This window comes from Anser cygnoides, chromosome 1 (assembly GCF_040182565.1).
Source record: "Anser cygnoides isolate HZ-2024a breed goose chromosome 1, Taihu_goose_T2T_genome, whole genome shotgun sequence".
In the NCBI taxonomy this organism is placed as follows: Eukaryota; Metazoa; Chordata; class Aves; order Anseriformes; family Anatidae; genus Anser; species Anser cygnoides.
The window spans coordinates 54727865-54748976 of record NC_089873.1 but is presented as its reverse complement, the minus strand read 5'-3'; the positions used below and the strand labels follow the sequence as shown (position 1 = coordinate 54748976).

The following is a 21112-nucleotide window of genomic DNA, read 5'->3' as shown; positions in this document are numbered from 1 at the left end:
GCATCATTTTCAAAGGGCCTGTAAAACAGACCCCTCTCGGGAATCACAAGTTTGGCCAGCCACGCTTTGAAGAAAGCCAGTACTAAACATAACCTAATACAGATTTGCATACATATCCACCTACAGCAGAAGACCACAAAGAAGTCAGGAACATTTAGGAATATTTGCTTCTGGGAAACATGAGCAAAAGCACACAGCTACTGGGACATTAATCTTTCATCCAAAAGCAAGTTAAGTGTATTCTGTAGAAACACATATATGAATTCCCCAGGTAAAAATAAGACAAGTGTGATGTACTACATCCAGACAGGTCAATCCTTCCTTTTTGATTTGGTAATAGAATTTTAAATAGGGGTCCCAGAAACATCTTGAGCATTTCACTACCTTCCAGAGAGCCACTTCAGCTGACAGAGGGGTGCTGACAGGTTCTCTTCATTCAGAGAGAGAGCTGACAGCCTAACCTTATGACATTAGGAAAGCCTAAGTCACATCGCTGTGTCATATTACAGTGTGCACCCCAAAAATAGAAGGAATGAGAAACTCATTACTACATTGTCTTCAAATAAGGTGTGTGAAGTGGGGGAGGAGAGAAGTTTTTGAAAGAAGGAAACATTTACCTGAGCCTCTGCCTTCTATTGAAGCTGTTAAGTGAAACTGAGAGGAACTCTTAAATGCTCGCTCTTTGGTCTTGCTTCGAGTTGTTACCTATAAGTCATTTAGCTCAGAAGTGTATGTGTGGGGTGGGAAACAAAAAAAAATCTTTTCTCCAGTGCTAACGTGACAGAGAATTTATTAAAGCTTGGCATTAAGGGATTTCCAATGTGTCTACCCAGACAAGTATATTAATGTTCTCTGGCTCTGCAGGCTTAGTTTTCTCCTGCAAGAAGGGGACTGGCTGATGCCCACAGGTCCCTTGCTGGGTATATGTTCTAGCTACAAACATAAATCATGGCCCCTTGGTTAACATCTTGTACGTGCTGCCAGTTTTCACCAGGTTTATGGAATATGTACATACAAAGATAGAACTGCCTCTGAGGTCTGCAGAGCTGACAAACAAGAACAGAAACTGCAAAGGCAGGAAGCCTGTTAAAAGAGTGATTATCAGCATGCGTCAAGAATATCAGACTCTTCAAACATAGCATGGTCTCCAGAAGACTCTTCACTACCATCAAATACAAACGTTGTTTTGGAGTACGGTTACGCTTGGAGCCATTGCTCTGTTCCTCGGTATCAGAGGTGGCCCCGCACCTAGAGTACCAACGCTTCAGAAGGACAACGTTGAGTGTAACAGGGTGGGGCTCTTCTATATGATGTTTTTCATCCAGGAACGGAGAATTAGATCTTTCACATCATTTGTGAGACCAGTCCCAACTCAAAAACAAGCATAATAACAAAAAGAGAAAGCGTTTAAGTGATACTCACGCGGCATGATCCCTTGGCTCACCAGCTCCTCCCGTGTGCGTCGCTGCTGGAGCTTCAACTGCAGCACTGCACAACAGCAGAGAGAGGGAAGAGAAGGAAACCCATCAGTGCGAGAAACATCAGAGGACACATTTTCAAACGCATCCTGTTCTCTCCTTTGGATGCCAAGGCAGTAGCGAGCAGCAGGACGAGAAGACCTCCCTCCCACCCAACTCCCCTGCAGCACGCAATTGCAGAAGTAGCCGTAAGCAGCGAGGTTTCCGTATTCTGCTGCGGGCAACAAGGAGAGGAAGTTGCAAAGGGTCTTGGCAGGGTGATAAAAATCCGCAAAGCCAGGCCTGTTTCTCAATTCTTTCTACAGCTCCAAGTTCTTTCAAGCCATTAACATTAAAAAACAAACAGAGAAGAACGTTGTCTGACAGTCCTCCAGTAAAAGCGGAGACACCCCACCTGCTAATGACTCCTCAAAACTCTAATTACAGATTAAATTGATATGACAAAATTGTTGGTCATTAAGCTTTCTCTAAATTACAAGACTGACTGCCTTCCTCGGCACAGGAATTCTTCCACCTTCAGAACCATCTAATGAAAGTGAAATATCATGGGCATATCTGCAAGTGTCCTTGTTCCACAGCAAAAGGGATCCCTTATCTCTAGTATGTCTCCAGTTTATTTGAGTGTTATAGAACATATGCATCACCTGTATGAAATACAGTTATCTATTTTTTTCTAATGCAAATGGCTGGATTATTTCAACATTTAGATTATAACAGCAGTTTCCATTTAAACTATACAATCAAAGCAAAATTCTCAAGATTGTTGTTACAGTCAAAGACAACTTCCATATGAAAGGGACCTCGTAAAACCAAAAGCAAAATCCCATGAGTGGTGCACACACACACACACACACACAAACACACAGACACATCGAATCACTCACTGAATCCCGTTTGCAATCAAGCCTAAGCTCCTAGGTACACTCAATAGAAAACATTATAAAATTAATGGCATGGCATCTTCTGTGTTTACATTTCAGTTTCTCTGTCGAGTTTATGTCTGCTGTATAGTCCACACAACAGAGGTCCGCACAAATGCAGTAGAACCACCAGAGAACAAAACTGCTCTATGGTCTAACTACGCCATCTTATTATAACCCTTATGCTTCCTTTCTCAAGTACTTTTTTTCTGTTCAATACATTCATTTCTGACATTAGATCCGAATTTATACTGTACACTGCCTAAAGCAGAGATCAAAACACTTCAACAGAAGATGCCACTTCACCTACTTACATACATCACCACAGTTTACCTGTTTCCTTAAACCTCCTACTTGCAGTTTGCTTTTGAGCAAGATACACCTTCCAATAAGGCATCTGGTCTTCACATGAAGTTGACAGGAGATGAAAAATCCATCTCTCCTGTGGTTGCTTGCACAGTGGCTAATCACCCGCACTTAAATGCTTGGATTTGTCTAGCGTCAGCTGCCATTGGCTCTTGACATTCCTTTTTTTGAAGTTTATGACAGTGTGAATATAATTCCTACCTCTGAAGCTACTTCTGTATACAGTGTGCAGTCAAGTTCTTCACTTTCTTGAGCCATACACGGATTTCCCAATACACGTATCCCAGGCAGGAAACTATTTTCTTCAGCATGGGGAAGGGAGAGAGGGAGTGAGCTAGAGCAGAGGACCACACGAATCCTGCGAGGGATCAGCCAAGAGCCCCGGAGAGGAGGAGGGAATGCAGAGGGGAAGGAACAGGCCCTCAGTTTGGCCGTGAAACTGCAAACAGAAGTGGTAGTCCCCAATTCTTCCTCCCACCCAGCCGTGCAATCTCACTCCTACTTTTGTGCTTGCATGAGGGCTCACACAGTCTCACGGCTGTCACAGAGCTCTTCGTTTGCTGGATTCGTTGTGAGGCGATCACAAGCTGAAGCAGGTGCTGCCACATCTACAGCACCAGTGCCAGAAGAATGGATGGGACCATGGCAGACCTGATCTGACTCAACTGCAGGTACCACAGCAGCATGGCTACAAGTACACGGACTTGATCAAGCAGCTTGCTGCAACCGTCTCACTCCCCGCATCGGCTCTCACCTTTGTCTGACTGACGGCTGGACCCACTGACGTGACAGCACACCCCGGCCAGAACCGTGAACGGTTTTCTGCCTGGTTTAGTGGGTTCAAGAGTGGGTGAGACTTCATTCGCCCAGCAGCAGCATGCAGCACACAGGGTTTCAGCCCTGTCAGGTGACTGTACATCAAATCTCTCACTCTTGTGGCATTTTCATCATTCTTGAGCCATTTGAGGGGCTCATTTCGATACCCTAAACTAGCACATTTCACTAAATGTACACAGACCAGCACAGACCTATAGCATCTGTCACCCCAACTTTACGTGCAGATAATCTCAGTATTACTCATTTCTCCCAGTTACACATCTAGCAATGTATTTGCTAGCTGTGTTTGCCACTGTGCTATTTACTTGCCAGAAGCACCTACTTTCCCTACTTTTTCCAACTATACCTACCACTTACCTCAACAACTTATTTACCTTTTCCCTCCCAGAGTCAAAGACTTTCAGGGAGAAACTCCCCCACACAGGTTTGGCCAGCATTTTTTTGCTCCTTGGTGCATAACTCTGCACTCACCTGTATTTATGCACATTTTGCCCAACTATCGCAGTTTGCCTAAATGATCTAAAGCATTTTTTTTCACTGTCATTAAGGTTATTTATGCCTCCACTAATCTTTGTTCCATCCACACCTTTACAAGCAATCATCTTGCACTTGCTTCCAGACCACACTGGGCTGATCCCAACTAGAAACTCTTTCTTTGATTATAGTCAGCTCTTAAACCATTTAAGCACTACTTGATTAAATTCAAAGATACTCTTTAAAACCAAAACGTATTGCACTACTAAGTTAGAGACCTTATAAAAGTCTATTACACCCAGACAAAACCCCTAAAAAACAAATTTCTAGTATCAAAACGACGAAATTGTACTTGAGTGGACCTGTTCTTCTAAAACTGAAAAGCTATACAGCATGATTACTCTGCTCCTCTTATTCAAATTATCAAATTTTCTTTATTTTTTTCCCCCTAGAACTAGTAAGAGATTACCCACTCTTTACTCACTCACACTTTTTCACTAGCAGTATGAAATGTTACTTCTCTTTCACTCTTCTGAGTCTCCCTGCTGTTACCAGATTTGTTAGAAATCAGTGTCAGCCAGACAGCCAGACTTCATCAAATGGCTTAAAACTCGCTTCCTGACTTAAGCTTCCCTTATGATTTTTCTAAATATAACTTATTTCTATATCAGTTACCATCTACTACCCTTTTTCTCTAGCCATTATATGCACCTTTTATTTTTAAACACTATGTCCCTTCACAGCAAGAAACTAGCAACTGTCAAGAGGACTAAACTAAAGAACAGGAAAAAGGTCATTTTCAGGATATTTTTAATAGCTATTAAGTAATTCTTGGGATTCATGAATGTATATGCATACATATTAAGCAGAAGTTATAATCAGAACATAATGCACTATTGTCCCAACACAGTTTATTTTGGGAGGAGGGCAAAAAGGTTTAATTCAGTTCAGTCCTGAATTCATTTTGGCTTAAATAAGCACTTGGAGTTGCAAGTGCATTTTGTATATTTAGGAGATCACCTGTTTACGTGTGCAAGTGTGTGAATCCTATATATAGATTAACAGATGTCCCAAGAGCCAATCCAAGGCTGTTGTACATGGAGCTCAGCCAAAGGTCTAGAATAACCAGAGAAATTCAGTTACTCAAAGACAGGCTAGAGTATAAGTTCTTCAATCACAACCAACAACCTTCTGTTTCCTTTATACCTGTACTTAAACTTTAAATTAATTTTCAAGTTAGAAATAAATCAGGTCATATAAAAAAGTATAAAGAGTATATATCTGCAGGCGGGAAAATAAATTCCACATAGAGACTCTTTTACTTGCGTCTTTTCTTGAACTTGTGTCCCAGTCCATGAAATATTTTGCAAGCTTCATATGCTTGTCTGATTTTTCCACCCAAAAATGGGAATAACTGATTTATTTCACAAGAATGAAAAGCTCTGAAATATAATTAAAGTTGGACAAGGCTTCTAGGTCTCTAATGAACCCTTTCAAGAATTACTAAAACATTCCAGAGCAATGTGGAAGATGGTATAGAGGGCTGTTGGCAGCGCTTTAGAAGAGGGGTAGAGCAGCACTTCTGTGGGTGTGTAGTAACAGACAAGTAACACAGCAATACAGCTACTACCAACAGAGTTGTACTGTTAAAGAAATGTAGCAAGACGTGCTCATTTTTTGTTCATCTTGCCATAGAACTGCATTAACACTGAACCCATAGGCACTGCCTACTGATGGCTGGCAGCAACTCGAGGCAGCACGTGCTTAACGTACAGAGGCTGCACCCACACGGACACTTAGGCCACAGCTCTAGTCACAGTGCAGGGGTGCACCAGTAGTAAGCAAGAACAAATATTTATGAGGAGCTAAGGTGCTTTTTGCAGCCTGTCATCTAAATCTGTGACAGCAGACCTGCCTTTACACACACGTACCCGAAAGCCCCTTTGCTGCTAAGCCACGCTTCGTGTGTAATGGTGTGCCCAGGGCTGCTGCTGAAACCCAGCTGCAGCCTCGGCATCTCAACATCTTAAAGAGAAAAAAATACCCTTGTCTTAGAGACTATGTCACATATCCTGGCAAGTTTACAACAACAAATTTAAAAAATATTTTGCATTTCCTGTTTTTTGAGACCCGGCAACGAGAAGAGCGCAGCTCTGAACTGCGGCCTGTGGTGAGGCCCTGCACACGTTGGATCCCGACGTAGCGTCCAGGGCCAGTCAGTGGTCACATCGCTGCAAACCCCTTTCTTGTAAGGAATCCCCAAAGATCCTCACGGTTGCCCAAAGCAAGTAGATGCTTAAGTAGTGCTATAGGGGGTATTATGACACTGAGAGCCCGAGCAGATGTGAGGAGCAGGGGGAGGACGGCTGCTGCGGCCCACTGGATACTGGGGCAACGAGGGAGGGAGTGAGGGACCCTGAGACATAACCCGCACCTCAGCTAGCTAGGCTGGGTGCTCACAGGTGTGATTTATCAAGTTTTTAATTCAGTGAAAGCAGCTAGCCCGATCTAAAAATCCATCCTTGCAACCCAAGGCATAGGCCATGTACTGGAGAGAGAAACTAGCAAGGATAAAGTGCAAGTAGCCCAACTTCATTATCCAGGCTGAGGAAAGTGCAAGCATCAGTAAAAGCAGTAAAAAGCAAACCACACACTTTAATGCTCACAAAGGGTCACGGTCCTTTCTTCGTAAGTTGCTCAGCACCTCTGCATGCCCCATCAGAAAGCCCAGTGCTACAGCATCACTTCACTCACAGGAAAGCACTAATGCAGCCTGAGCTGGGACGGAAAGCTGCCGCTTAGTTCACCAGCACCTTTCAGGAGCATCTTCTAGGAGAATATTCACCTGCCTCAGCACTGGTGAGGTCTGATTTGGTTCCTTTGTAAGGGTCAGAGACCACGGCCCAAGGCAAGGTGGCACTGCACCAGGCCACCACTTGCAGCCCACACACGTAGTTTTCGGTTTTTCAGCACAATCCGTGTAACAACGCTACACCAAAACAACAGTTGATATCCAACCAACTTAACTGTAATATGCAATGATAAAAGAAGTCATTTAAATATCGCAGGATATTTAGTGAAGAAAATCATTACAGCTCTTTGTGCTACACTAACTTAAACACGACAGTGCCGCATAACTGCTGCTTTGAAAGGTGAAGCCACTTTTCCACTCATCACTCAGCCAGCAACAGCCATTTTAATTACGCTGAGAATTTTTTCCCAGATTCTGAGGTATTAGTCACATCTGACCAGTAACCAGTGCCAAACTGAGCTTTGGAATATGCAGCACATTAACCATTGGTTTCACTGGAAGTTATATCCTCATTTTGTGACTGAATTCAATCCCTTGGAGATGTAGTGAGAAAACCTACCTCTTGCACCAAAAATGGTCTCTGAGCTTTTTTCAGCTACATCTGCTTACAAAACAAATGTCGACTTTCACGAGCCCTTTCAAGGGGAAGCCAGATTAGACTCTGGTTCAAACACCAGCAAGAGCAGCATCTGCTAACTTCCAATTGCAAAACCTTTCTGGACTGGGGCAGCAAAGGGTGGTTAGTATTACAGAATGTTTGTGGTGTCAACAAGAAGCTATAAAAGAATACAGCTATAAGAGTTAGTGATCAATGACTGAGCATAAAATGGTCAAAATTATTTTTGAAAATAACTCTCACATTGCTGAGGCTGACAATTTAATTTTTTTTCAGAGCTGTCTCTTGCACGGTCGACAACACCCACCCCATCACACAGAATTTGCTAGAATGGTAATTACCAACAAAGAAAAGCCAACTTTGGGGGCCTTTTTTAAAGGCAATTTTTTGAGCCTAACAGCATTTTAATCCACTAACTGCTGATGGGGAACACACACTGGCTTTGCATTTAAGCAGACTGTGCAGTTAAAAGAGAAGCATTTAAGTGAAGCAGACTGTAAATGACACCCAAACTGCAGGGATTATATGGCAGTTTGCTACCCAGGCAGGGGGATGCCAAAAATTCACGTCCCTCTGCGGGGTGAAGGAGAAGCAGCAGAGTGCACAGCTGATCCTCCCAATTTGCAAGCAGCCACTGTTGTTGGGAATAGCATCCACGTGATCAGGTTCATTTGAATGCATTTTAAAGAATAGCTTGGAGTGAGTCTGAGCAAAGGGACAGTTAAGCAGAAGTTTATTTCTTTACTATTTGAGACTATCTCACATTCCACTACCTCTTTTCTCTACTGTAGCAACGACTGCTGCTATTAAAATGCAGGCAGTTTCCTCATCTCTTCCTTAGCAACCATACCACGGAGAAAATGAGCTTTGGGAGGGTGAAGAAGAGAATTTGGTCTAGTCTCTCCAATTGTCACAAGAACTTTTCCCACTAGAGGCAAAAATCATTTATTGATACCCATGCTGTGGTCTCCTCTTTGTGAGATGCAGGATTGAGATCCATCTCCCTGTAGCCAAAGAGGAGGTCTGTGAAGCAACTCCTGAACAGGAAACAAAACCAGGATCAGGAGCAGTTCCTTACTGCAAATCGCACGAACGATTCAAGCGGATTTCTTAGCAGCACTGTAGAAATCAGCACATCCTGCTGCTGTATGCTTAGATGGGCAGGTGTCTCATGTAATTTTGGTGAATATTTATGAACACTGATGAACTCCTTACCCTGCTCTGCTTGTCCAACAGGGACGATATTTGAGGAGGTTTAACCAAGAAAGCAATACAGCTGCATCAAAGGCAGATCTAGTACAGAGGACTTGAAACTTTTTTCACAACTACCTTTTCTTTCTTATCCTCTTGAGAGCACAAAAAGTTGTTACAGATGGGAACGGGAATACAATTCTTTAAAAAAATGGAACAGATCCTTCACCTCTAAAGCTACAACTTTCAAACTATTTCACAGTAGATGTGCTAGTAATAATCCAGGGATGTAATGTGGGTCATGTAACGCTATTTTTTTTTTCATCCAGCACTCCCAGAAGCCTTCAGCTCTCAAATGCCCAGAAGCTTTTTAAAGCAGCTGAAAAGTATAGAAAAGGGGCGAGCTGGCCATTTCGACTGGACATTTAAGAATACAAAGAGGAGGAAGAGAGAAAATTAACTGATTCAGGACAAGAAGGGCTTGTTTCTTGATAAAACCATACTCTTCAAAGTTTCTGCATTTTTTTAGAGCTCAAAGTGTTCTTGGGTAATATAAGATCATTAACATGACATTCAGCTCCCACATGCCTGCTGATGGACTAGATGCATTGTCTGTGTGACCGTGTCCCAAAGGACTGGACTGGACTGCTAGAAACAGAATACAGCTACAAGGCAATACTCCCTTTGAAAGTTTTTGTTGGGAAGTTGCTGTTGGAAGAGAAATATGAAATTGGAATCATTTGTAAGAATGCTTTCAAATGATGATGGAGTACTTGCATGTATTATCTTCTAGTGAGTGCATGTTACAAGACATTAAGTAGCTCTTTCACTGGGAACAGACAAATACGGATTCTTTGATACAGCTAATTTAGCAGAATCTAAAACCTGCAGAAGAAACTGGTCTCAGAAGAATATGGAATCAGAAGCAAATACACAGTCAAAAGCAAAAGGATCTATTTTCATCCTCACGCTGTTGAACACAGAATAAAAAGCTACCTCACCAGGTCATTTCTGAGGCTTCAGTATCAAATTTGACACAATGTGGAAATCAAAATAATGTTCCTATTAGAATGTATCTAGAAGACAAAGCCACCACTTACAGCAATTTCAGTATTGCAACCACATAACATTACAAAACATGCAAAAGCAGTAGCATGGTCAAAGTGTAACAACATAACATGATCTAACCTCTAGACGGAACAGAATAATTACTCCCGTTTGGTGCTTCTCAAAGGCTCAAGACAGTACTGGGGTTGTAGGGTGGTAAAATGTACAGGTACAAAAGGAAGAACCAGCCCATAGTCCCAGAAGTTTACAATCTCAGTCTTCAACTTTGCATACAATTATACGTGTTTATTTCAAGGGTACTGCTCAAATACATGACTCTAAATAAATGCAAAATTTGATTATTACTGTGATCCAAAAGTTATGCTGAATTTTGCATGGTTGTTCTTATGTTGGTTTAAAATAAACGCTAGCAGTTGCTGTGCATTTTACAGCATTTGCCTTTACATTCTTCCTTCATAATTTGTTTAAACTCCTGCCATTTCCATTAAACATAAAATGTAGGGGGTTTAATGCAATTTTAATCATTGCCAGTTTTTAATGAGATGCAAGCTTTGTTTTCTTTAACACTAAAATTTTGAATCAGATAAATGTATTACTATTAGTACGTAAGTCTTTCTACCTAATGGGCAGAAGCCCACTCTAACAGTCCACACCTAATAGTCTATTTCAGCACTCACAAACTGTTAAAATAGGCCTTTAATAAATTAACCTAATATTTCTAGTAAGATATGCAACATATAAAAGTGTGCAACGAGCTTAACAACAGGAAAAGTTGGTTTTCTTTCTGTGCAAGGTACTGAATCTTATAAAATCATTTAGTCCCAGAACTACCGGTTAGGTGAAAACCAAGCGTGTGAGTAACTAGGCACACATCCACCTCTACGGAATCTGGCTACCATGCATGATCCAACAAGATGACCTGTAACAAAATACCTAGGTGGAAAGGTCTACCTAAAATTGACACGCCAGTATCATGAGACAGTAAGTATTAGCTGTAATCAGTGCTCGTTGATGCCATCTATATATCCATTGTTGCTATATGTAGGTGGAAGAGAAGCCTTGCGGGGAAAAAAATGACTTCACAGAGAATTTCCCAACTCCCCTGTAAACTTGAGTCACAGTCTATACTAATTTATATGTTTCCGTGAAACAACAAACAAGGAGGAACCAACATTGCCCTTAACCACCTTGCAAAGAGGACCCTAGAAAGAGATTCTCCAAGATAACTTAAGGTGATCTGGCAGATGAGGACAAATGAAGGGAAAAGAACGAATGGGCAGATACATCCTGACAATCAGATCTACAGCTGTCTACTAATGTGACAGAACAAAAGGCAAGCCACACAAGGGAAAACACGTTTGTGCCCTTTGCATTTTTTTCTTGTAAAGATAGAGGTATCTCTGCCTATGTGAAGAAAGAGCTCCAACCTTGTTATTTTCCTTAAAGCTTAGACACCAGAGTTGCTTGAATTTTTTTTTCTGAAAAACTTTACAGAAGAAAGACGAAAGAGATACTTCAGAAGCTTAACATTGTTTCAGATTATTTAAAACTCTTAGTTCAAGTGATAATGCATGTTTGTGTGTTCCTATTAAACCAAAAAAAGTCCCAAGTCTTGAGGGAATGTCAAGACACGTTCATAAAACACAACTGATTAGACATGTTTATAATACTGAAATTGATGAGAAAAAGCTTTCCATGCCTCCTTCAGCAATAAGAACCACGATCTAATATATTTCCTTTATAGCTCACCTCCCATACGGCAATTTCTGCTACAGCACAGAGCCCCAGTGTACTAACAGCATCTCAGATCAAGGCCCAGAACTTCCCCAAACATTTCTCAGAGACTGTATCGGCCGGATGATTCAGCCTTCCCCCTACCACAGGGCACCCTCTACAGATAGAAGCTCAGAGCTCCCTTCACAGAAATCATCTAATGGGCAAGATACCACAGAATTTCTGCCCAAACAGCTGGGATCCCTCGACATATGAGCTGTGTTATTTGGTTTTCCACGTAAACATGGAATAATTCTGTATTTCTGAGACTGTCTCAGATTCTTAACCACCTAAAGAAGTTTAGTTTATTGAAAGCAAATGCAAATTAGAACAAATGTGTTTTCACAAGCAGTAGAAAAAAAGGACTTAGAAGTATGCAAATTCAAATACAAAAACAACGTTTCTTTGGAAGAAGAATTAACTGGTTATATAGGGAACTCAGAAAGTGGGCCCTTATAATTTTAAATTAGCTGGTTTGAGCATCTCTCTCCTCCCTTCAGATTTGTGTGGTTGTGCTGACAGTTATTTCACAGGACAAAGGTAGGTTTGCCCAACACACACATTACATACAACATTTATTCATATATATTTATATATATGTGTAATTCACATTACACACAAAATGCACATCAAATTCCATCAAGCTCAACTGTGATCATACATGTCTACTATTTTTTATTTCCTTTCTCTTTGAATATTCACTTTCTTGCAAATGTCTAGAATAAAGATCTGCAGGACACTTTGTATTTTTTTTTCAGAAGAGAAGATCGACAGCCTTAAACACAAATCAGCCCGTGAGGCCTAACGTGGTTCTTCAGTGCCATCATAGCTATAAAAACCTAAATAATATAATTCTGTGCAACAGGTCAACCAGCTAACTACAAGAGCCCAGCGGCCCAGACAGGCCTGCATGACCACTGACTTCAGGCTGGTGGACAAATTCTGCAGATGTTTAAAATGTTGCTGCTGGCTCATTGCTCTAGTGAAGGGCACAGAGGAGACTGCCGGCAGCAGCGGGTTCTCCCACACTCAACGCAGACACTGGAAGAACTGTTAATAAAGGTGGGCTTTTGCTAATATAATGAACAAAAGCTAGTGAAGGGCAGACACATTTCCTTTCTATTGCTCCCTGCAGCAAAGAGGAGCAGAGATAGCTACGTGGTGACAGTGCTCGCAAACCACTGTAGTTAGTTTTACGGTCACACGTCAGTCCCGAAGACATGATCCTTGTTCTGAACTGCCTACAGTCAATGTGACAACTATTATTAGCAGCAGTAAAACAGTCGCTCAGTGAGGCACAAAGATACTACTAGTTTAGGACCCACTTCTAAAATGTCAACTTCCACTTCTGAAAAGGGGCAGTTTGAGATCTGAGCATGGAAACGGAGGGGAGCTGCAGGCAGGTTTAGAAGGACATCCATACGTATGTATCATACAGACAGAGGTGTGACAGCTTAGGAAAGTGAAAGTGAAGAAAAAAGCATCAAAAAAAGCCTCACAAAGAGCATTTTGACAGGAACACCAAAATAAGATTGAAAACCCCACAACTGAGACAGGCCGGTTGGGTTGCAAGCCGCTCGCAGCACTGACCAGTTTATGTGAAGGGAGCACATACGGCCTTCACGCTCCTCACGCTGCTGAGAAACTTGCAAGTAACCAAAGTACATAGCCACTACCCCACACAATTACTACAAAAAGTAGACAAGCAAACCCCCCTCCCCCCAAAAAAAAACAAAGCCCACAGCTGTATTCTGTATCCATGTAATACTAGGGAAATAATTACCAGCATGAAGCTGGGAAAACTCCACACAGAGAAAGGTGAAAGTGGGTCTCTTCCTTTAGTCAACCAAAGGGCACCTGTCAGTTCCCCACACCTTTCAGCTGTGCAACAAATGTTTGGGCCCTGAAAAGCGTTTCGGCGAGGAAGGGTACCAAAAAGATGTTCGGTGTGTCAGCTGGTAGGGTAGAGCAGAGAAGTTAGGGGGTAATCCCCTCAGAATGGCGACAGGCCTCAGACACCACGAGCTTCAGCTGCCCTTGGGGATGGAGACCGCATTGTAGGTATGGCCACAACATACCTTGACCTTACCACGGAGAAAAAATCAGTATGGACAATCCTGTTGTAAACTTTCAAATAGCTATTTCTTTACGAAAGATTTTCTTTACTGCTGCTTATTTTTGAAAGGCTGTACTAAGATGACATTGTCCAGAAAGCCTGGATTTCACCAATTTTCACTGACAATTTTGGAAGGAATACATGCCCCAAAGTAGTACTATTTTTATCAACAGTATTATTATTAACCTTATTATCAACTTTCTTACACATTCCTTGCTAGCTTCATCAGGCTTAGTCCAACTTCAGATGGCATAACTGCAGACTAGCAAGTTCAAATCTGTGTTTTCTTGGAAGAATACTTACTATACCATATAAACTATAAGCCTTCTTCCAGTTCTTCTGTAGACTCATCTCACTGAACACAGGGAAAAACCCTGAATGCACTGATCAGCAGACAACATTTTGCAGCTCTTACTCATAATCACTGTATTGCAAGGTACTTCAGCTACTGCAGGTTTGCTCTTAAATTGGAAGAGATGTTGCATGTTAGTGAATTTTACATACCACCACGGCAAAAAACACTGAATACACCTCCACTAGCCCAAGTTAGAGAAAGAAAGCCGTGAGCTCTGCTTCATGTTATGCCATTTAGCAGATTACGCATCCACTGAGAGGACTCCTGCAAGAAAAAGGAACAGAATTTGCCTCATACAGGCTCACTACATCTTTTTGTTTGATAAACCTAAGCTATGTCAGGGGCCATATCCCGTTTTCTACTGTAGGCTGCAGAGGTTCTTGCCAAGAATTAAGTTATTTTAACATTTTGAATCAAAATTTTTTGATGCAGCAGGTGACAAGATCAGTAATTCAATGCTCAGAAAAGTCTGGATAGATGGGAGTTGGGGCACGAAAGGAAAGATCAAAGCATCAAAGCAGGCACTTACTTGTGTTATAGATATTCTTTAAGTAATTGATCGATGACTTACAGGTGTGACAGAATGCCAAAAAATCTGAGGTTACTAGTGACAGATCTCATAGGTGATAGAAGTACCACAATTAGATTTACACGGGCAGCCTGATGCAGATCTGAAAAGCGTGAGCGACTGTCACTGCCCCTTATCTTGTTTGGGAAGGAGAGCCACAGTGACATCTGTCTGGCAAGACCTCGGAACAAGCATGTTAACTCCAGAAGTTGTTTCTGGATGCAAAACAAGCAAGCTGAGCTTAAGCATCACCACAATTTTGTTTTCAGAAAAGCATCTGCTTTCCAACAGCTACCAGGAAGTCTAAGCATCAATTATTTGCTCTTTGAAAGTGTAAACACAGATCTTTTCTTTACAAAATAAACAACAAATAATTATCAAATAAGCAATAATTACAAAATCATGCCTGCTTTTTCCAATCTTTATTAAAATGTTTCCCAGTTGCTGGGAATATCAATACCCCAGTTCCACTGCTGTTGAACATGAAGCTCTCAGTTCAACTGCGAAGAAAATTCAGCTGATAGGGCAGCAAAGTACTTACTGCAAATTTTACTTGGTATCACTACTAGTTCAAAGCATTGTCTGCATAAATGCTATTAACAGCTGCACTCATTGCACCACACCCACTTTCTATTCATTTTATTTCTGCATGTGTTGAATCCTTACATCTCCTTGCTCTCTTAAGTCTGAAACCACAACTCCTTCCTTTTAGCATTATTTTGGGATAAAGAAAGCATTATAGAAGACCTTTCTCTGAAAAATGAATTAGATCACAGTGTGGTAAACAAGCTAGCCTCTGCCCCTCTCCTCCTCCTCCCATTCCCAGCATGAAAATAGCTAGGGCTAAAGCAACAGCTGGGGATCATTACACTGACAGGAATAGTTCAGTAAACTGCAAGAAGGGAAAACATGTCAGATCCATAAAAACTAAAAACACATTAGAGCAGCAGGACTAAAAAAATATGTGATTTCAGTTTCAGGGATAACACTACGACTCCCCTTCCACTGGTAAGGACTGACTTCTGAAAGCACTGGCCATTCAGTGTTAACCCTTTCCCAAAGCTTCCCACACAAGGTACTGCTATCATAAAGTTAACAAAAACCCTGACACACCTCCAGTCTTCACAATCAAATGAGGCACATTGGAAATAAAAAATAAATAAAAATTAAATTGCCTGTTTACTACCAACTTCAAGCCACCTCACCTCACTATCTCATCTTTTCTTCACTGCAACTCCTACCTTTCAAGTGCAGTCACATTCAGCGTGCCACACATTTGCGGAGTAGTTGCAGCACGAGGCTACAGAGTCTAACTCCTTATGCCAGCTGTGCCTCTGGCTTTGCAGCAAGGAAAGCCAGCAAGTTAGCCCCCCCATACAGTCAACACATTTTCTGCGCTTTTCTGTGCCACAGCACTATTTGCATACATCACTCTGGATTTTGGGGTACACCTGGCCATAATTCAGAGGTGCTTCGGTGAGGTTTTGTGACCAGTTTCTGCTGTTCCTTACTCATGCATTTGCATGAGGCAGCACTCTGACATCTCCCACAGCAACTTCAGGTCCGTTCTGAAGTAGGAAGACACCCATCAACCTTTACAGAAAAATGTCATCCTGCATTTCGGTGACGTGCCTCAGATGCAGATCCTCTTGCTGGGGACCTCCTTGGTGTCCAGAGCTTCCAGGTCCACATGGGCACCTTCTTCTGCCCTCTGCTGGGGGAGGCACAGGCCACCGAGCTGCTTCACCTTCAGGTTGCAGGAGGCGTTATGACAATGAGGCCTAGATCGCTCGTGAAGAAAGCTAGGCATTAACAAGCACTTGCATGACTCCTGATCTCTTCAAAGTACTGAACAGATATTAATAGTTTAATCAAAGGCTAAGCTAACTCAAATTACCTCACATTTGCTGTGGACCAAGAATGTGCACACAGTTACCACAGATCAGATGGCATGCAGTAACTTGTTCGTGTCTGGGCCCTGAGACACAAATCTTGGAAAAAGACAGGTGAATTTCACTGGCAGCCTCTGAGTCACATTGAACATTTTTGAAGCAAGGACTTGACAAAAAAAAAAAAAAAAAAAAAAAGAAAAGAGAGAGCTGAGTCCAAGAGCAGCGAATGAAAGACTTTGCACGGAGGTGGTGAAGTTGGAATTTACTTTTGGAAGTATTTACTTCGAAGCTAGACTCATGAATGCTCATCAGCTTTTGGGTAGCTTTCTGAAATTTTTCAGAGCTTGTGATTCCTTCTTCCTATCTTTCATTAGGATCTACCATACTGTTGTGTTAAGTGGGCTAGGAACTGCAAACTGAGCTCTGGTATTTGAAAACTAAATCATCCCAAGGCACTCTTTGATAGAAAACATGTTTATGGATTTCTGAATTCTAGGAATTTTACAAATAACTGCCCCCAACACATACTTTGAAAAAAAAAAAAAGCAAGCATATGTCCTTTGACTTCCCCATGTCAAATGAATTTGTGTGTGGAAAGGATCTGCAGTTCCCATATTTCATTATGTCAAGCCCCACTTAAAAAAAAAAAAACACACACAAAACATATTAAATCAAATTTAGGGTACCATGTTTTCCAGAGGCAAGAAAACAAGATGAAGTCTATTCCAGACAGCCACTTCTCATGAGATTCATGAAGCAAACAGGAGTGAACATTGCAAGCATAATGCAGATGCCTCTTTATTTGCCTGGCTTTACTAATAGGAAAAAGCAGACTGGCACCCATTCACCTGTGCATATCAAAAAGTGAGGAAGAGAAGTGGATGAATTCCACGATGATAACAAAACTAGGCTGTCCCATTTTTAGCCAAAAATAAGGTACAACAGTCCTTATAGTTTCATTCAGCTCAGTGGTAAATCCTGACTTCCATTGCTCTTGCAAGGGTACACACGAGTGCATCTGCTTCTCCACTGCCTCTAAGATTTGGCTCTGCAAAATACAGTGAATGCTGCAGCATAAATGCAAGAGGAATCCTGAGAATGCAGGAGACTTGAATGGAGCAGCAGTGAAGCTAATGTGTTATTTTTTTCTCTTCTGACATGAAAGAAACTGGCAGCATCTACTTCTCTTTCCTACCCTTCCTGTTTGGTAGCTGGTAGCAAGTAGCTTTCCCCATTGCATCTGGTATTAGAACATCAGGAATTAGACATGGAGCAGACTGATGAATGTTGCTAAACCTTGCAGAGCTAACACAGCTTTTCCAATAATTTATATTTATGTATATTTATTTATTATGTATATTTAGAAATATACATGAACTCCATGGCCTTAATTCAGTTCCACCTGAGATGGCAGCAAACATTTTTCTATTGATTAAAGTACTACAGAATTGCATTTTCCTCATTCTACAAGCGATGCCACTGTAGAGCTTATGCTATTTAGTGACTGTATGAAAGGCATACCCTGGCACATCCAAATGCAGAGTGCTCACCTTCCACGAACCTCGTCAATGCCTTGCAAATACAAGTCAGCTGCAAGCTCGGGCTTTTTGTTTTGTTTTGTTTCTTCCTCCAAAGACTGATGTACTGCAGTTCTTTGCCCCCAGAGCCGACAAAGTAATGTGGGAATACTGCCGACACCAGTGGATTTATGACTCCCAATTTTTAATTTGAGAACTATGGCTTCAGTTTTCTTTTCCTTTTCCACACTTGTTTGACAAAGAGTATTCCAAGGATAACAAGCAACAAAAATAGTAATATTTTAAAAAGCTAATAAAAAGCTCACTCTTGGTATCTGATAACGGGGCTTGGTATGGGGAATGACAGCAGGGGACAGAAACTTAACAGTTTTGTTTGGCAGTCTCAGCAGATCAAGAGCTGCACATGAGAGAAAAATCCTCTAAATCCAACTGCTAAAATCATCTTCCACACACTGGCTGTCTTTTGATAACAAACACGGCCTTACTCTCTCTGGCTTTTAGTACTCAACTCTGAACGCTCTTTACTGTTCTGTCCAAAATGTCACCGAAAGTTATTTTCCTCTCCCGTCAGATCACATTACTCACTCTTTAAAACCAGTCTTCACCTTACTTCTGAGGCCACTATGCTCGGGACCTTTGTTCACGCCTGCAAGTCCTTACTAAAATTTCACTTGCAGTTAGGTGAAATCCACTATTTCTGATAAAATATAACTTGTGTTTGTCACTGGCATTTTGTTATGTTCTGCCATCCTAGCCTGTATTTTCTCCCGGTTTCCTGTTTGTTGCTATCTGTTATGCTGCTCACTATGAATGGATCACTGTCTGTACTCATCTTCTCCATCTTTTCTTCAAATTCATTCTTGCAAGCAATCCCTCCATATTGTCTTTTCTTCTCATAGATACCACTCCCTGAAATTTGACCTCTATCTGTCTGCATAATTTTGCAGAATTGACAAATCCCTGTAAGAAATCACATACATTTGCAGGGAAACACCACTAACTGAAACAGAATCTTACCCAGATATACACACCCCATTCCTTCCACACTCCGAACAGCAACGTAATGAAACTCAAAACATGATACTCTATCCCCTTCAAGACAGAGCTGCCCCTCCAAAATAAGCCTTTGCACCTTTAATAAATCGGCCTTAAAACACGGCTTGCAAGATCCTTACGGGCAGAGAGGAGAGGGAGAAATTTGAACTCCACACGTTCCCAAACACAAGTGAAATTGTCCCAAGGAAACTGTCCCACTGCAAGTCCCCACACACAGGGCTCTAACCTCGTCCTGTGACATGCTTACGAGCGCCCTCAGGAACAACGGGTCAGAGGAGTCAGTGGGAAACCCGAAATCTGGACAACTGCCCGGGTTGGACAGAAAAAGCAGAAGCAGGCAGATTCAATATGCAAGGGAAAGGGGAAAAACACAAGCCAATTATACAGTGCCTAAAAGAAAGAAAGAAAGCGGAGCCTGCTGACCTTCTCGCAGGCTGTGGTATGAATCCTGATACGTGCTTGAACAGCTCTTCCCTTGCTTTGCCACAGTCTCTGCAAGCGGCACAATCCCGACATAGGCAGGCTGGAGTGTCTTGGCTTTATCCAACATATTAGAGGAAATCCCTGGACCTGAAGGCCGAGTCTGCAACACAGGAGGCGTTCCAGGCTAGCAGAAGGGGTGCTTAATCCTCACGAGAGACCCAACCACAATCCCTCTTTACCGGGTTTCTGTCACTGCACCAACCAGGAAAAAAAAATCAGTTTCCTGCTAGATTCCAAGGCTGTGCTTGAATAGGAACCCAGAGGTACGCAAGGCACTGACAAATCCTGACAGCCAGCATCTAAAGATTAAAATCAGCAAGCCTCTTGGCAAAACTTTTCTTCCTACTACCTCAAAACTCGGACGGACACTTCGCTGCTTCTGCAAGCGGCTGGAAGCATTCGGGATCCCAGTATGCAGAGCAGTGCTTATCAACAGATGCGTGGACTTCTTCTTGGGGCCACTGGCAGTGACAGCCAACCTCATTCACCCAAAATAGTGAACAGTTGGTTTCTCTCCTCACACTACAGACACCTGCCAGACAGGCAATATCATGTGATGCAGCACTACCCTCTCTGCACCTCCCAGCTGGAAGCACGCCGCGCGAAGCCACGAGCACATCACCACTCGCATGAGCAGCAGCCTTTTCTTCTGCCCCTTTTAAACCGTCAGAAATTGAATTTTGGTTGTGAAGAAAGCTAAACTGGTCATTGTGGAAACAGATCTTATATGCAGTTGCTTTGAGACTACACACAGGCAGCGGCAGGCTGCTTCTGTACAAGCACACATACCCGCCTCCTCTTCCCTTAAATCCTTTCTCTTAACCCAGTAGAAACACCTAGCTGGAGACACTCAGCAGTCCCCAGTCAATAATGCTCCTGCGAGCACCAAAATGTCACAATCCGTGCTTGTTTGGAGGCAGCTGTCTCACCAGGAGCTTATTTAATGCACATCATGACTGGATGTCACAGGGTCGTCAGTCTCTGTATATAGGTACCACCAGCATGGTACTGGAATTGGAAGTGGCCAGGGAAGAGCACGCTCCACCCTACTGACAGCCTGGAGGTGCTCACACCAGGACAGCCGGTGGCTTTGTTGTCTCCTAATCTCACGAAGCATGCATCGTAAAAGGTACAAGGAAGTCTGAGCAAAAAAGAAAGAAAAAGAAAAGAAAAAAGTTGTCCAATGACTACACAAGCCTGAAAAAAGTATTTCATCACCTTCCCAGAAAAAATAATAAAAAAAAAATTTAACTGTTGTCATCCTGCAAGCCTGAAGCAAGATAGCCATATGGACATTACAGAAACAAGAAGGTTAGTACTCCAAACCCTACCAGGACAGTCTACATTTCATGTTCTACCTCCCATCAAATCAAGACCAAAATGTCTCATCCCCAAAGGCATCCTGCCATTTTACAGAGTGAGGCTGGGGTAACAGCAACAAGAAAAAAAATATATATCTTTAATAATGAAGCTGAAATCTTGAAACAAGTGATGCTCAACCAAATTTAGAAAACAACTTTAACTCTGCCATTAGCAGCAGCAGAGCAAACAAGCAATCTAACATCTTTT

At 42.1% G+C, this 21112-nt stretch overlaps 1 protein-coding gene across 3 annotated transcripts in view; it reads right to left on the bottom strand.

The window, feature by feature from the left end:
- Window positions 1-21112, bottom strand: part of MRTFA (myocardin related transcription factor A) — a 69236-nt gene that overhangs the window by 28658 nt on the left and 19466 nt on the right. Inside the window, exons 1-2 of one of the 3 annotated variants that reach the window (XM_048069921.2) lie at window positions 19484-20130; window positions 1423-1488 (exon numbers count right to left, since the gene is read on the bottom strand). In XM_048069921.2, the coding sequence (XP_047925878.2) occupies window positions 1423-1488; window positions 19484-19610 (193 nt within the window). In that variant the 5' untranslated portion in view covers window positions 19611-20130. Of the gene's footprint in view, window positions 1-1422; window positions 1489-19483; window positions 20131-21112 lie in introns of those variants that run through there. The other 2 variants (XM_048069923.2, XM_048069922.2) reach the window with 2 other exon arrangements.